The sequence below is a fragment of the Drosophila mauritiana genome, chromosome 2L (assembly GCF_004382145.1).
Source record: "Drosophila mauritiana strain mau12 chromosome 2L, ASM438214v1, whole genome shotgun sequence".
In the NCBI taxonomy this organism is placed as follows: Eukaryota; Metazoa; Arthropoda; class Insecta; order Diptera; family Drosophilidae; genus Drosophila; species Drosophila mauritiana.
In genome coordinates, this window is record NC_046667.1 from 3,927,952 (window position 1) to 3,943,336 (window position 15,385).

The 15,385-nt window shown below is 39.3% G+C and overlaps 5 protein-coding genes across 5 annotated transcripts; all 5 read left to right on the forward strand.

The window, feature by feature from the left end:
• The first annotated feature begins 8,407 nt into the window (after positions 1 to 8,407).
• LOC117150094 (leucine-rich repeat extensin-like protein 3) lies at positions 8,408 to 8,824 on the forward strand. Its single transcript, XM_033316936.1, has one exon. The coding sequence runs from the start codon at positions 8,482 to 8,484 to the stop codon at positions 8,728 to 8,730; it is 249 nt and encodes an 82-aa protein (XP_033172827.1). The 5' UTR covers positions 8,408 to 8,481; the 3' UTR covers positions 8,731 to 8,824.
• A 478-nt stretch (positions 8,825 to 9,302) lies between these two features.
• LOC117148084 lies at positions 9,303 to 9,997 on the forward strand. The gene has a single exon (XM_033315296.1). It carries the CDS (start codon positions 9,385 to 9,387, stop codon positions 9,694 to 9,696), a length of 312 nt encoding a protein of 103 aa, XP_033171187.1. The 5' UTR covers positions 9,303 to 9,384; the 3' UTR covers positions 9,697 to 9,997.
• A 348-nt stretch (positions 9,998 to 10,345) lies between these two features.
• On the forward strand, positions 10,346 to 10,864 carry LOC117148407 (leucine-rich repeat extensin-like protein 3). Its single transcript, XM_033315778.1, has one exon. It carries the CDS (start codon positions 10,411 to 10,413, stop codon positions 10,732 to 10,734), a length of 324 nt encoding a protein of 107 aa, XP_033171669.1. The 5' UTR covers positions 10,346 to 10,410; the 3' UTR covers positions 10,735 to 10,864.
• Positions 10,865 to 13,103: 2,239 nt separating this feature from the next.
• On the forward strand, positions 13,104 to 13,378 carry LOC117150829. The gene has a single exon (XM_033317896.1). It carries the CDS (start codon positions 13,110 to 13,112, stop codon positions 13,332 to 13,334), a length of 225 nt encoding a protein of 74 aa, XP_033173787.1. The 5' UTR covers positions 13,104 to 13,109; the 3' UTR covers positions 13,335 to 13,378.
• A 732-nt stretch (positions 13,379 to 14,110) lies between these two features.
• Positions 14,111 to 14,499, forward strand: LOC117150828. The gene has a single exon (XM_033317895.1). The coding sequence runs from the start codon at positions 14,111 to 14,113 to the stop codon at positions 14,396 to 14,398; it is 288 nt and encodes a 95-aa protein (XP_033173786.1). The 3' UTR covers positions 14,399 to 14,499.
• The last annotated feature ends 886 nt before the right edge of the window (positions 14,500 to 15,385 follow it).

The window sequence follows — 15,385 nt, forward strand, 5'->3', positions numbered from 1 at the left end:
AAAATACACTAGGTATACAGCTTGAAGGGTTTTTTATACTTTTGAGAAGTAGTATAAATTATTTAATTTTAATGACTGACCAAACCAAAGAAAAACTTATATAGTTTATAAAATGCTCTTCCTTCTCATGGGGTAATTTATATATTTTTTTTTATAAAGAGTATTTCCTTTTCGCTCCTTGAGTCGGCTATGACCTCGATTTGTTATTCCTGACACCAAATCCTTTTTGCATATTGTTTTGTTATTCTTGCACCCCTGTTTCCATTATTTAACACATTTCAAAATTCACAATTCAAAACGTGTTAATTAGCAGGCGGCGAAAAGGGGCGGAAGTTTGGGTTGGAATTTCTTTCTCCGCAAATGTGTTAATGACTGCGTGGGCGGGGCCACGCCTCCACGTCCTCAACCCGACGAGACTTTAATTTCCGCGCCGCCTTCTTGAGTTTTGGATGTCAATAAAATTAGCATTCGCCTTTGTTTTTGTTTTGCTGCCGCACAAATTAAACTGTTTCGAGGGCGTGGCCACATTACGCAACTAAATATTCATGCGAACGAATTTCCAGAGGCCCCGTTTCCTGAGTTTTCCTTTCAGGCCTTTCCTCAATTGACAGCTTGAGCAAAAGGAAACCCCATTTTCCCCCGTGGGAGCACTCATAACTATCACATTACCCAAGGATATGCGTTTTCGCGGAGCAGTCATAAAAGCTTCAGTTCGTGAAGAAGTATAGTATTGTAGTATAAGTATAGTCCTCCTCTGAGTCTAGGTTTTAAATATTTTATTCGTAATTATGCCGCGAAATTTCTCCCCAAGCGAACTGTGTGAAATTAAGCGGCAGATGGTTAGGCAGAAAATATTAAGGGAGCAAAAAATCAATAAAAAAAACCTATTAAATTACAAATAAATACTTCTATTAAGAGTTTTTAGACAATAACAGAAAAATTAATTAAATTTTATTAGATTAAATAAAATTATTATATCACAGTCTACAACCTTTTTAGAGCAAATTCCGCTCATTTTGCTGTTTTCGCCTTTTTTTAGTACCAACAATTGTGCATTTCCCCATTTTCATTGTGGGAATGCAGCTTGAAAAAAAGAAAAATGCCTTTTGTTCTCTCGGGCTGATTTACAGCCGCAAGTTTTGCTCTCTCCTTAACCCTTGTGCTGCCCCCAGTGCTCCTTTTGCCCCCTTGTTGGGCAGTTAACATTTGCTTGATGCACTCCTTAACACTTTGTTGCCGTTAATTATGCAACAGCCCTCGTCTGCTGACGCTTCCTCCTGCTCGGATTTTCCTCCGGCCTTGCCGGACTTTCCTGCCATCTGCAGGCTGTCAAACTGGCAAAACTAAATGGAAACTGTCAAATGAACCGCAATTGTAATTGTGTTCACTGAGTTTGCTCTTCGGGTTGTTTTGCCTAAAAACTCTCTCGGCTTCGAAATGATGTGTGCCATGGCGAAAACTTTCACCTTTCACCTGTTAATGACGTGGCACACGACACGTAGAAATGCACAGCAAAAAAATGCTACAGCGGGGATACAGCTGGAGTATTTACCCAGCCAATTTTTGAAGGTTATCTTTTTATAGCAAATATATAGATATATAGTGATTTATCACAAGTTTCAGATAAGTATTCATTTTAATATTCACTGCTGTTTTTACCTGTGTACAGATAGAGACGACAAATGCAACAAACTGCGAGACACCAAATCTGCAGCCAAATCCTCAGCCAACTGCTTTTGGTCGTGTGCTGCTGTTTGTTTTTGTGCGAAACTTTCTCAAAAAATTGGTGAACAACTAAAACTTTAATTAAAAGTGGAAAATGTATTATTAAAACCAGAAATAAGGATAGAACCAAATGCTGAACTAACAAAAAAACTGGCAAGGCAAAAATAGGAGTTCTCCAAATCTAGGTAATAAATAAAAATATATTTCGTGATTGTTTTATAAGAAGTTCCGATAAATATCCCTAGTAGCCAGTCTCCTTAAAAAGCAGCTTAAAGTCGATTCCATTCGGTGAGAGACATCGCCATTTGTGAACCGCGCTACAGATGCAATGTGCACTTATTCAACTGTAAATCAATAAATTTTAATTAAAATTGCAGCCATACGCAGTGACCCAACGACCCAATCAGCCAGGCCAATTGTCCAGCCCTCTCTTTCTGTTAGCCTCGCCCCGTCCCTTTTCACTCGCCGGATGCATCTGTCTCACTCGCTGATAAATGAAACATCCAAAATTTCGGGTACGGTGATTTAAACTACAATGTTCTCGTGCTGGCGGCCATAACCAAGAGCTCGTAATGTGAATTTCCGTTGCCGCTAAGCGTCGTTCAGCATATAATTTGACATTTGACAAGGTCAACCCCCCTTTACGCCCTTGTGGTGCCCATCCCTTGATAAGTTCGTTATGCATTTCGATTTTGGCAATTGCCAAATTGTGATTTTCGATTTATAGATGGCGAGTTTTGATTCGGCATTCGTGATTTGTGCGTTTGGCGTTTCTCTTGTTCGGGGAAACAATATTACGCATACGCCATGATGGTCTTGACAAGAGCAGCCCCACTTTCTGCCGCTTTTTCAATTGCGCCAGCGATGCAACCACTCATCCTCATACGCATTTCCTCATCAACATTTTGAGATTATGATGCGTCATATGAAACTTTATTATATGCGGATTTATGGGTCGGTTTTGAGGTGCGGAAAGCATATCGGTTGCAAAATAATGTTCTTACTATTAATTTGTAAAGAAAAACGTGCAGAAGTGATATCCAGAGTAGTGGAATTGTAATTATCCAAGAATATGGATAAACCAAAGTAACCAATCGTAACATTCTTAGAAAGTGGGTATCTACTCGTCGTTCTGAAATTCTCTGTGCGTTTCCACGGTTGAATTGTTCCTTGGCTCTGTTTAATGCTAGTTGCTTTTTATTTGCCATTTCTGATCAATGTTTTTGGTTTCCGCCAAATTTATCGCCAAATTATTAAGCTAATTAAGTGAGCTTTTCGTGCCGTTCGCTTTTTGCTTATTTAGTGTTGGGTTTCGAGATTATTTCGAATTTATGCAGAAATGCAGTGCATGCATGGAAAGCAGTTCCCTTCCTCAACTTGCCCATAAATCTTGCCACGAATAGCGTTATAACATATACATATATCGAAACACCCTTAAGCTGGCAACAAATCATCTGAATTCGAGGAGGTTGCTCAAGGTGTTTCGATTGCGATTTGAGTGGAGATTGAGGGTGTGGTTGGGAAATGTAAATGGGTGTTTGATTGAGGGATCTTGAGCTGAGGATAATGTAGCGGCGGCCCTTGAGTTTCGAGGTGGAACTCCGAAAGTACAACCAGTTTTCAGGATGTAAGTTCAAATTTATAGTAAATTCGTTGACTATTTAATTGCAGTTTATTATAAATATGTACGTAAAGGAAATTCTTTACAAATTGATCACATTCTCTTGTTGTTTCAAGTTTTAATAAAGTTTCAAAGTTATTACAAATTCTATTTGTTATTATCAACATAATTATATTTAATGTGTAAATTAAGTGAGCGGCGCATTGCAATAACTTTAAACTCCCATCTCGTTAACTTAAAGAAATCTTTTAGAAAAGGCACCGCTGCTCATAAACTTTCCCGGAGCCACATACCCACACACACACTAACATTTCACTGACGAATTGTAATACAAATGAGCCAAAGCAGGGGGCGCCCAATCCCCCCGATTTTCCGCCGCCCATGGTTTCCCTGTTTCCCGGCACGTCGTTTAGTGCAACAACTTAATTTGCATATCAGCGCCGCCAAATTGCAAGCGGCATGCAATGAAAATGGAAAATTGTTTTGCAGGCTGTGGAAAACTCATGCGCATGCAAAGGCGAACACACTTCATCAATTTGCCAATAAACTTGTGAGTACTTGGCGCAATAGTTGCCAACATTTCAATCAGGCCAAACACTCCATACGGCGCTGCTAGGGTTTTGGTTTTCCTCACTGCCATTTACCCGAAAATTTTCCTAGCGCTTTCCGCCCACCCACACATACATACATACATACATATACTACTTGTACTTGTGCGAACTTTTTGAGTCAGCGCAAAAATTTTATGCACATGGCATAAAATCGAAATCAAAGTTGTTGCTGATTTGGCGCAAAATTAACAGGCAAAGCAGGCGCTTAGCTGTCAGCTCCTCAGAATTTTCCTCTATTTCCCCACCACCCACTTCCTGGTTTTCCCAGCAGGACCTTCGTCCTTTTCATTGGGGCAATTAAAGCGAGGAACCACTGGTCTTGAGGAGGCCTTCAGTCGCGCGTCTTGTCTCAAATTAAATTTGCATTTCAAATTCCGTTTTTGTTGACATCCGGGAAACGAATGGCAGTTTCCTTGGCGGGGAGTTTCGCAAATCAAAGCGTTTAGTTTAGACAAATCCCAGGGCGGGAAAATATCAGGGCAAAAAAAGGAAAACACGGAACTTGAATGAGCAGGTGCTTGCCTGCATATAAATCAAAATAATTTCGTTTGGTGGCCGTAATTTCACGAGGGGAGCAATGGGCTCAGAAAATGTGTACACTTAAAAAAAATATGGTTGAGCTGCAATATTTCTTTCGTACAAATGATCGTCTTTAAATGTATATTGACTGTTGATTTTTGATTGTATAAACAAAAACTGTGTGTAAAAATTTACACTGTTTATATATTTTTAGAAATATCATATATACAAATGCATGGCGAATGTGTGTGCTTTCCGAAAGATTGAAACTGAATTAAAAATCAGTGTTTTGGCAACTTTCGCCGATCGCAGTTCAACGCCTTAAGAAAATGTTCAAGTTGGGAACATATTATTTCAGATAAATCAGATAAATCAAATTACTACACTAATTCAAAGTATCGAAAACGAATTTAAAAACAAACTTGGCGACTTACAAATCGAACAAGAGGAATGTAAGCAAAGAATTAATGAAAATGACGAAAAAATTAAGAAACTCCAAATGAAGCGAAAGTGTCAATATAATTCAAAACGGTTTCATGTATGACATTTTGTGAGATTTAAGCTATAGCTTTATGTGCAGATATTGTTGGTTATTTATTCGTTGACAGCAAATGTAGAATGCTATTGCTTGTTCAATAAAACTTAATTAAATTCCAAAGCATAATTTAGAATTTCATTTTCAGTGTAGGCAAGTCCATCAAAGGGAGGGCCAAATCATGAAAAGGACAAATGAAGTGAAATTTAAATGATTGCATACTCGGAGGCGTTTGTTGAACCACTTATTTTCACCTAATTGCACACTCGAGTGGACAGACGATGCTTTTTCCACTTGGTTGCCTGGCCAAAAAATGCGGGCGGCTGGGGAGTTCCACAAGTGGGGGCGTGGCAGGGAGTTGGTCACTTACTGTTACGCAACAAAGTCACAAAAATATTAGCCAAGCATTTTGCGTGCAACATTTTATCCTTCCGATTTCTTGGATGGCCCTTTCCCTCGGAAATGTTTACCCAATATCTGGATTTGCCATTATATTGAAAAGCGCAAAATCGTTTATGAATTTCGTGGGCTTTTGTTTTGATTGCGACAATACGTGAAAAGCAATTATACGGCGGCACATGAAAGTGAGAGCCGGAAATTGCCTTGAGTGTGAAAAGCGAAATGTGAAACGGAATATATGTATGTACATGTTTATACACATAAGAAGACCTTGGTTTTCCTGGAGTTCTGGGAGTGCAAACCGCAGGCATTAAAGGGACAACTTTGTACTCCCTTCAACTTTTGCCTCATTTTTGTTTCTTTCGCCGGTTAATTTTTGCGCCTCGCGAACAGAAACAAATTTTCATGCAAATGGAAATGGAAAATGCAAATTAACAAGTTCCTTAATGGCCTTGTGGGCGTAAGGGGGAGTGGCGGTGGCTGGTGTACTCCTATGGCTGTAAAACTGTGAGCTGATTTCAATTAAAAGTTGAGAAGAACGCAAGCGTCAGTGCTTTGAAAACACTTTTATGCATAAGATTCCGCGTTAATTTACAAAATGTGTGGACCTTTGGAATGCAATAATATTTTTAAAAATATTTGAATTATTAAATATGTTGAGCTATTGCTCAATTGTAAAAAGATTCGGCAAGATTTTGGTAGTTACGCTCCAAGACTTCAAGAGTTTAGTAAAACTGTCGACTCATCCCTCACCTCTGGCAGCATTTTGCCTTTCCGTCTTCAGTTTTACAACTCTATCAATCATCAACTTGCAGCGAGTGCCTGAAAACGGTAGCTCAATAAAATGTTCTTGAAAATGTTCGGAAAACATCTCAGCCCAACCCCGAAAACACTTTTCAGATACGAGTATTGCCATGACATGTCGACAAAAGCAATGATTCCTTTTGGCTAACCCATTTCTTCACCACCCGATTTTCCAACTTTCCCGATTTTCTTGCCAACTCTTGCTGCGTTACGCGATTTCCCAGCCACACTTGCATGTCATGACATGAGCAGGAAATGCGTTTTCTGACGCCGCTGCTAAAGAAGCCTCGTAAAGGTGGTATGCACTGAACAAAAATTCATATAATCAATTTTAAAATAAATCCTTTATACATAATTCAAGGTACATGGTGTCATTCTGTATAAAACCCTTTAAAAATAATAATTTGCACTTTTGTGCGACGCTGAGTTTGCAGATGCTTTCATAATTTTCTCTCAGTAAACGGGTTGCGAAATTTCGGATAGCTGCTTTTCCTGGTTTCTTGGTTAGGCTTACGGTTACGGTTTTTTGGCTATGCCGTGTGCCTGGTTCCGTTTCTTGTGCACCAAGCGGAGCGCCATAAATATTTAAATTGTGCGACGCCGCCGCCACCGCGAAAAACCAGGAGAACCACCAGCCCCAACCCCATTCCCTTCCTTTTGCACCACCCCCTTTGCCACGCCCCCTTATGCGCCTGTCTTGCATGTTGCTTGCCGGCTTATTTTTTGACAGTTATCGATTCGAGGGCGCTGCCTCTGTTTCAGCTTCAGATTCAGATCCAGATTCAACTCCCGATTCCCAGCCCCAATTTTCTGATTTTGATTCTTCACTCGGGACGGAGACATTTTATCTTGCCAGGACGCAATTCATTTCCTAAAATATGCACAAGGAGTTAAAAAATACATGTGGAAAAAGCAGAAGCTTCAAAGGTGACGCACTTAATACACTATTTCGAGTACATTCGCTTGAGAAATTTTCTTCGTCTTCAGAGGTCTTGAAAATTGACATTATATTTTATCCTCAAAGTGAATTGGCTACTTTTAAACAATCGTTTTTGTTATGGACAGTGATTTCATTACAGCCAGTTGGGATTTCCTTTTAAAGGCTATAATAACTAAAGTGAGTGGCTGTCATGCGGCCTGCCACGCCCCATCAACGCAGACCGCCCACAAAAGCTCAGTCGATATGTTGCGCGTTATGCGGCACTCATTTCCTTCCTTCTTTTGCGGCAGTTGAAAACTTTGCCCGAAACTCGTTTGCCACTTTGTGCATGTTTAACTTTTTAGGCCAAGCACCCTTAACCCTTAAGCCGTAACCCTTAACCCCATGGCTAACACCCCAGTTCCTTGATCGAAGTGACAATTCAAAGAGCGAATGAAATGCGAAATGCAGCACGAACCACTCAATTAAGTACAGCCAAAAAGGCATCGCTCTCCGGGTTGTCAAATCGAAAATTCCGAATTTGTTTGATCAAGTGATTGAGATTCAGAGAGTCCCGAGAGACTTTTCTTGATTGACCGTCAGAAATTACCATGTTTTTCTATCCATGCATTTAATATTTGCCCACGTCGCCCCTGGAGGCAAAATCGTGTCTGCAAACTTTGCATAATAGACGTGCAAATGTTTGCCAAATATTTGCCGGCCAAGGAAAATGTGTAAAGAATTATTGGGAATTTTTCGGGGCTGAAAATTGGATAAATATTTGAGGTTTGACAACATTTTCTCAAGCTAAAGTTTGTTTTCAGTAGAGTTAAGGAATTTAATCGCATTTAACCAGACACAAATATTTGCACTTTGGTTCATTTCCTTTCTTCGTGACAACGAAATGTTGTTAATAGCAAATACTTTATTTCTTTTTAAAACTTTAAACAAGTATTTACACAACTATAAGAAGGTAAAGGAAAAAATCCCCTAAAGTTAGGGTACCAAAACCATACATGACTCATTAAAGAAACTGAGAAAATCTATGGATAGGCTCAAATTATAATTGTAAAGCTTATTCGAAAAAAGCTTTACGATTGGCCATTTTTCAGTTGATTTATCGATAACTTTGCTCTAGAATCAATACTTTCGGCAATAAAAGTTAATAAGAGTACCTACCCACCTATTCGCTATCAGCAAACGCTGATATTGAGCTTTTTTATGAGGGCAAATATTTTGGCGTTTGTTTAGTTAGTCAGTCCCATGAGCTGGGCATTCGGTTAGTTCAGTTACCAGCGACAAGTCGACACATTTGGACGGACTTTCTGCAGAAGATTACAGCACCACTATGCCACCACCACCCCACGATCATTGCGGAGGACCGCCTCCTCGCCGTGGACCCGTGATTAAGGTACAGATTGCACCGCCATGGCCACGCCGCCATCACCGCCCACCACCCCAAGTTGTGGTGGTGCAGCAGCAGGCTCCGCCGCCGCCACCAGTCATGGTGGTGCAACAGGCGCCTCCACCACCGTACTACCAAAATCCACCACCACCTCCGCCCGGCAGCAACCACTACCACAATCCACAGTATTGAGAAGGAACTTTGATGTGCAAAGTCCTTCACAATGAATTTATACTACGTAGCCTTACTTAACAACTATATGTCTTCAATAAAGTATAACCTTATAAACAAACTTTTAGCAAACGGATTTTGCATATTTGTCACGAGTAATGGTTGAGATTCAATCGAGTTCCTTCTTTTTATTATCAAAATCTCTAATCCGTGTTTTTTTGTTAAATCTTTATCGGAACACCTGGTTAATTAAGACGGTAACCACTTGTTGTTGTAGCAAAACTTAAATTCATTTTCACCAATGCTTTGTGTGTATGTTTCGCCTTTTCCTCGCATTTTCTCCTATCTCCGAAATAATAACGCGTTACCCATAGATAAGCCAGAATCAGTTAATATAGTAAACAAAATGCGAGTAAAATAGCGAAACCCGATCACCTGTAAATGCACAACTGTCCGCTGGCTGTTATCAGACCTTTTCGGATGACTAAGCCATCTTATCTTTGCCACTAACCACTGGAATAATTCCCACAAACCCTGATTGATGGAGCTTCGCAGTTCCAGTTTGTTTCGAGCGAGACGTGCTGTGCCGCGGACTTTCCAGTACACAACGCGTTGCTGGGTGGTGAAGTTGGTTCGGTTGGCTGGTTGATTATTTGGCTAGTTAGTTAATCAACTATGCGGTACTATGAAGATCCATGTGGCTATCCTGCTCGCCATCACCATGGTCGTCCAAATATCGAGATTGATGTGGTTCCCGGTTGGGGTGGCGGCTACTATCCGCCGCCGCCTCCGCCTCGGCCCGCCGAGGTAGTCTACATGACCCCGGCGGCCACATATGTGCCCGGCACCCAGGTGATAATGCCGCAGCCCTACGGCGGCGTCACGGTGGCCACCACCAATGGATACTATCCGCAGCAGCAGCAGGCCTACGAGTACCAGTACCAGTATCAGCAGCCCTACAACAATCCACCGTATCCGCAGTGGTGAACGAGGTCGGACTGGAAACTAAGACACAACCACCACCAACAAATAAAATTTACTATCGATGGAGTGAAGGGAGCGATAGATAACGAGAAATCAAAACAAATATCACTTTGTCCTAATCTTAAGTTGAAGTGACAACGCAAATGGTGCAGTGGTGTTGTCATTACGTACCACTAAGGTAACAAGTTAATAACCAAAGGAAGGTGCAAAGATCAAAAATGGAATTTAACTTTAAAGGTTCCTATCAACTAAATACTAATTGTGCTGTATAAACTTAAAACGAAATAAATAAAATATCTTACTCTTCAACAAAACATACCCGTCTTTAATTCTAAAAAGATTCTAAATACTGCATTATCCATTTTAATAATTTGATATGAGTCACCAATCAGAAGTATCGAATTATGTCCTTCCCCTTAAATCGCAAATTGTGATTCATGGAAACCTTGAACTCTCGTAATGAAATTCAATTCGGAATTTTGTGTTTATCAATTTTATTTTTTTATCGAAAAACACATTAATTCCACCTGACAAGATAACCAACTAAGCTACTGTGCGAAACGCACATAACAAAATTAGAAAAAATTCCCCCTCATTAGCGATAAAAATTGACTTAAATAGTTAAGCAGGTGAAGAAGCAAGTTCAGTTCGAAAAAGCAGCCAAAGGCATTCACTTCCCCCACTGAGGATACAATACTTGGATAGTTTCTGAAGAAAATGCCGTACTACGAGGAGGAGCGTCGCCATCACCATCATCACCATCACCATGGCAGGCCAATTGTGGAGGTGGACATTGTGCCGCCTAGGATTCCGCGCCCAGTGATTGAGATCGGACTGGGCGGGCGCTATCCACCACCACCGCCCAGGGTGGAGGTCATCACACCAGCTGCCGTCTATCAGCCGCCGCCACCGCGACCCATTATCGAGGTGGATGTGGTGCCACCAAGAGCCCCCTTCATCGAGTTCAACATCGGCGGTCGGCGCCCCCCTCCCAGGGAAGAGGTCATCATTGTCCAGCAGCCCCCACCGCCCAGGTGGTAGGCGTGGTCTCAATCTGACCGTCGAACAACAACGAAGTGAACAACTCTAAAAATATTTATTAAACTTCCTGTATTTCTGCAAATCGAAACTATAAACTTACCTTTTACAAAACATAAGCCCTTGTATAATAAAAAAAAAAAATAAAAAACAGTTCACTTCTTCATGTTTCAATTTAATTTTTACTTAAATTCGTTGCAACAAAGAATTTACTATATTATATTGGCAAAAAGTCCACCAAAACGTTTACGCACATATTTCCTCATGTAAACTGGCGTTTTAATTTGCCTCAATCTTATTGCCAATGCAATTGTAAATCCGCTCGAAATATTTGCTTTAATAACTTAAATGCACTTTACCTTAATTGAAATATACTTGATTGGTTTTCAATGTCGGTACTTGCTGTGACACATTTTCATATTGTGAATATATATGCCTGCATTTATTTGCAATGTTAATGGTACAAATATGAAAATTGAACTACAGGCGAACGCCATAAACAATGGTCATGGTCATGATTCCGTTTCCTCTCTCTCTATTTTCTGTACGGGTAATTGCTTTCGTGGATTTTTTGGTTTTTGTATATATTATTTGGATTCGGTTGCTATCTGACTGGTGGGAAATGATTGATGTCCTCTGGTCGGATCCAGCTTATCAATTATTGTACAACTAGTGCTGTCAGTACATAATCATATTTTAAGCTTTATTAAAACGAAAAATGGGCAATAGTTTTCCCTATTTAAAAGGCGTAATAAATATAAAAGATCTTGCTGGACTCAAAGTAAAATTTGAATTATGGTTTTATATGGGAATTTATACCATTCTTCCCGTATTTAAGTTGGAATTGTATTTTATATGCAATTATGGCTTAAAAAGTATATATGTATACAAATTTAAAATATTTTTCATTATAAAAATTCGGGGATTTACAACTAATAAAGGACTGTAATAAACTTCCTGACGAAGAGAAGAATCACACCAAGCAAACCATTTAAGAGGACTACGATGAGTCACTCATGAACGACAAGTTCAACATCCCTAGAATATATGAGTCATAGCAAAGTGAGGGATTGAGGGCTTTCCCTGGCAAATAGATAGGGGGCCTTCTTATCAAAATCGAAATTTCTCCATATAAATAGAGCTAAAACCTGGCGAAATGCATACTAATAGTAAGTTCAGCCTGAACTTTCAACGAAGGAAGAACCCAAAAATCAAAAAACTATGTCTGACTGCAACATCAGCATCCAGTGCGAGTGCTACCATCGCCGAGGACTCCTCTACGCAGCGCGTCCTTGGGCTTGGGGACGTCCTTGCCGTCGATGCTGCAGGATGATGAGACGAAATGTGGTGGTGGTGCCCACGCGATTGGCTGCTCCTGTTGTGACCACCACTGTTGTGCCGGCTTATGTCCGCTCCTACTAATTACTAATATCAATTCAAATTTGCTCTATATTGTTGGGCGCAAGTGAATAAAGAAATCGTATAAAAAAAAAATATAAACCTATTATTTCTATTATTTATTTGATATTAATACATTTGGGTTCATCATAACATGTGTTCATGAGTCGTTCTTGCCTGTTTTGCGGAGCTGCTTGTTACTTTTTTATTATTTATTTGAATTGAAACATATTTAAAAAAAATTTTTTTGAGAAAATGTAAAATATATTTTTGAAATAGTTTAAGCGCTTGATGAGAGCTGAATATCCAAACATTTCTTTGCTTCTCATTTTTAAATTTACAGATTAAAAGTTCTTAAATGCTAAGTTATAAGCTGTGAGAGATTTATTTATGTAGTTTTATTTTGTTATTTAGATCTTCAAAATATACTAAGTATATTTTATAAATTTGTTTGCAGCTTTGTGTTTACTTAGTTACTTTTACCGAACTATCTTATTTATATATTGTTAAAATTTTTAAGTTAAATAAAATTTTTTAAGTCAAGCTTATTAAAATTGAAGCATTGAAATGCTTATAACTCTGATGTGCAGTTGCCACCAAACACATCACCAAATTTGAATGCGTCCATTTAATATTATATTATTTTAGAAAGTGATTTATTGGCCAGAAAAATTGGGAAAGTTTCCCATAGTGCACTGACTCTTAACCTAGAAAATGTCATTGAAATAATTAAATTTATTTCCATAATGAAATATGAAGTATGAGTCATAGGCAGTGCACTACCATTTCTAAATGAATCACGACTGCTGCAGCAAAATTACGAGTTTGATCCATCACTGTTGTGATAAGCAAGTCATCAATTCCTCTTATCGCAATGGAACTAGCTGTATAAAAAGGTTATAAGTTAAAGTTAAAAGCCAAATTGAAGTGCAGTCGAGCAGAGACAACCTATAGAAGGAGAGCCAAGACAAAACAGAGCCATGTCCGACATCAATATCAACCTCCAGTGCGCCGAGTGCAACCATCCTCGAGGAGTCCTGTACTACGCAAATCCCCTGGCTTGGGGACGTCCTTGTCGCCAGTGCCGCAGGATGATGTCCCGAAATGTTGTGGTTGTCCCCACTCAGGTTGCAGTTCCAGTTGCCACCAACAACATCACCACCACTACTACATTTGTACCAGTACCAGCTGTGTCTACCCAATAACTGGAAAAATAAGCTCTTCGAAATATAATAAAACTTTTGAGAAAACGAAACAGTATATTCCGTTGTTTTATATTTGAAGAATAGTAATTTAAAATTCTTATAGTTATAGTTTTTTGATTCAACTTAAGTACAATTGTATCATCTCTAAGATTTTTGGAGATACTACTAATGTTGGGAAATGGCTATTGAATTCTGTGGGAAACACGCTAACTTTTCCTATCTCTCAACTTTTTTTATGTAATGTTAATAAAAATTTAAAGGATCAAGGTATATGTAACAACAGTTGGACTAGTTGTACTATAGATAATAATATGTTCAGGATGATAAAGAACTATTTGCGCAGCAGTTAGTAAAAATCGAACATATAATGCCAGTTACTTCTACGTATTTATCCTTATCAGTTTGCCTGTAAAATCAAGTGCATCAATCTCAATAGCTTATTTAAATAAGCCTATGATTCTGATCTACCCTAACACTTTTCAAGTGCCCAGTTACCCAAGATGACTCACGATCTTATCCCAATCCCAAGGCAACCCCAAGTTGACGAGCACCCATGAATCAGTGAGTATAATGCATTGAGCCAGCCCTGGAAAAAATTGAATCACTAAAGGGTGCCAAAAACGTTGATCGATCAATGTGCTGATAAAAGGCTAAGAGGATTTCCTTATCGCAACGAATGTCGAACCACTAACCAAATAAAATATATAAAGTGGAGACCAGTAAGAAAACGGACAGTTTGCGCTCCGAAGTCATAGAAAGAAGACTAACGTGGAAAAATGAATAACGTTAATAATGTTAATATCAACGTCCAGTGCGAATGCTACCATCGTCGTGGCCTTCTCTACTACGCGAATCCTTTGGCTTGGGGTCGTCCTTGCCGCAGATGTCGTCGCATGATGTCCAGAAACAACATTGTGGTGTCCGTGCCAGCAAACCAGATGGCTGTGCCAGTGCAGACCACCACCACCACAGTGATGCCTGCCCAGTGTGCAACCCAATGGCAGGAGCCACAGACTATGTCCGCTCTGCCGCCCAAGTACGATCAGGCTGTGGCAGCTCACTAAACGACAACCTATGGATCTTTTATGAAACTTAATAAAAACCAAAATAAATTTCAATCAAGAACATTGCAAAACTGCATTAGTGATCAATTTGGATGTTTTAAACATAAGACGAATCATATTTATAAGAGCTGTTATACGGTTATTATTTACCAAAAATACAAAAAATCGCTTGACAGTGTGACACTGGGCGAAAATCTCAGCTGACACCTAGTTAAATAGAAATTAATTGGCGCGCTGCTGCTGCAAGCCAGGGTTGCCAACTTGTGCAATTAAAACAAATTGTATCTAACAGATACACGGGGCATGTTAAGACCTAACTTAAATGTTGGCCAGGTGAGCCCATGCATTCGTGCAGTTTGTATACTCTAGTTAAAATTTCTTTGAGATACAAGTAACTTATAATGCACATGATCTTAAATGTTGAATCAATTAAGTGATTGTTGTTCACTTCTATAGCAACTATATTGTATATGTTGTAAAATATTTCATCTCACTATTATTATTCTTTAGAAGGGTATTAAAACAACAGACTCGATAACTCATTTGGTTTGCTGTGTGTGCTTTGTTGGCACCTTAACAAAGGTCTGTAGCCAGATTTAGCAGCATCATACAACTTTTCTGCACGTAATAATTCATATTAAACTTGCTCCGGCTACCCCTCTTTCCCTTTCTTCCCAGACGCCTCTGTATTTTTATATAATTTCTCAGCTAGGGTCACCCCGACTCCTTTATTCATTCATTTCAAAAACAATGGCTGCATTACCAGTGGACTAAATATATTTTGTTGGGATCGTCTGTGGTAATCCGAAAAATAAGACTATGTTTCGCGTGAAATGCATTCTTCTAGTAAATTTTATATACAAGCTAATTAAATGTTGATTTTCTCTTCAATTGTTATTAGTCAGGATCAATAGTACTCTAAAGGTGTCTGAGGAGTTCAAAAAATATTGTTTTGCTCTTACAATAATGTAAACTAGTTCTCTGTAC

Excerpts from the sequence above, each read along its gene's own strand:
- LOC117148407 (XM_033315778.1), top strand. The coding sequence starts at position 10,411 with ATGCCGTACTACGAGGAGGAGCGTCGCCATCACCATCATCACCATCAC.
- LOC117150829 (XM_033317896.1), top strand. The coding sequence starts at position 13,110 with ATGTCCGACATCAATATCAACCTCCAGTGCGCCGAGTGCAACCATCCT.
- LOC117150094 (XM_033316936.1), top strand. The coding sequence starts at position 8,482 with ATGCCACCACCACCCCACGATCATTGCGGAGGACCGCCTCCTCGCCGT.
- LOC117150828 (XM_033317895.1), top strand. The coding sequence starts at position 14,111 with ATGAATAACGTTAATAATGTTAATATCAACGTCCAGTGCGAATGCTAC.
- LOC117148084 (XM_033315296.1), top strand. The coding sequence starts at position 9,385 with ATGCGGTACTATGAAGATCCATGTGGCTATCCTGCTCGCCATCACCAT.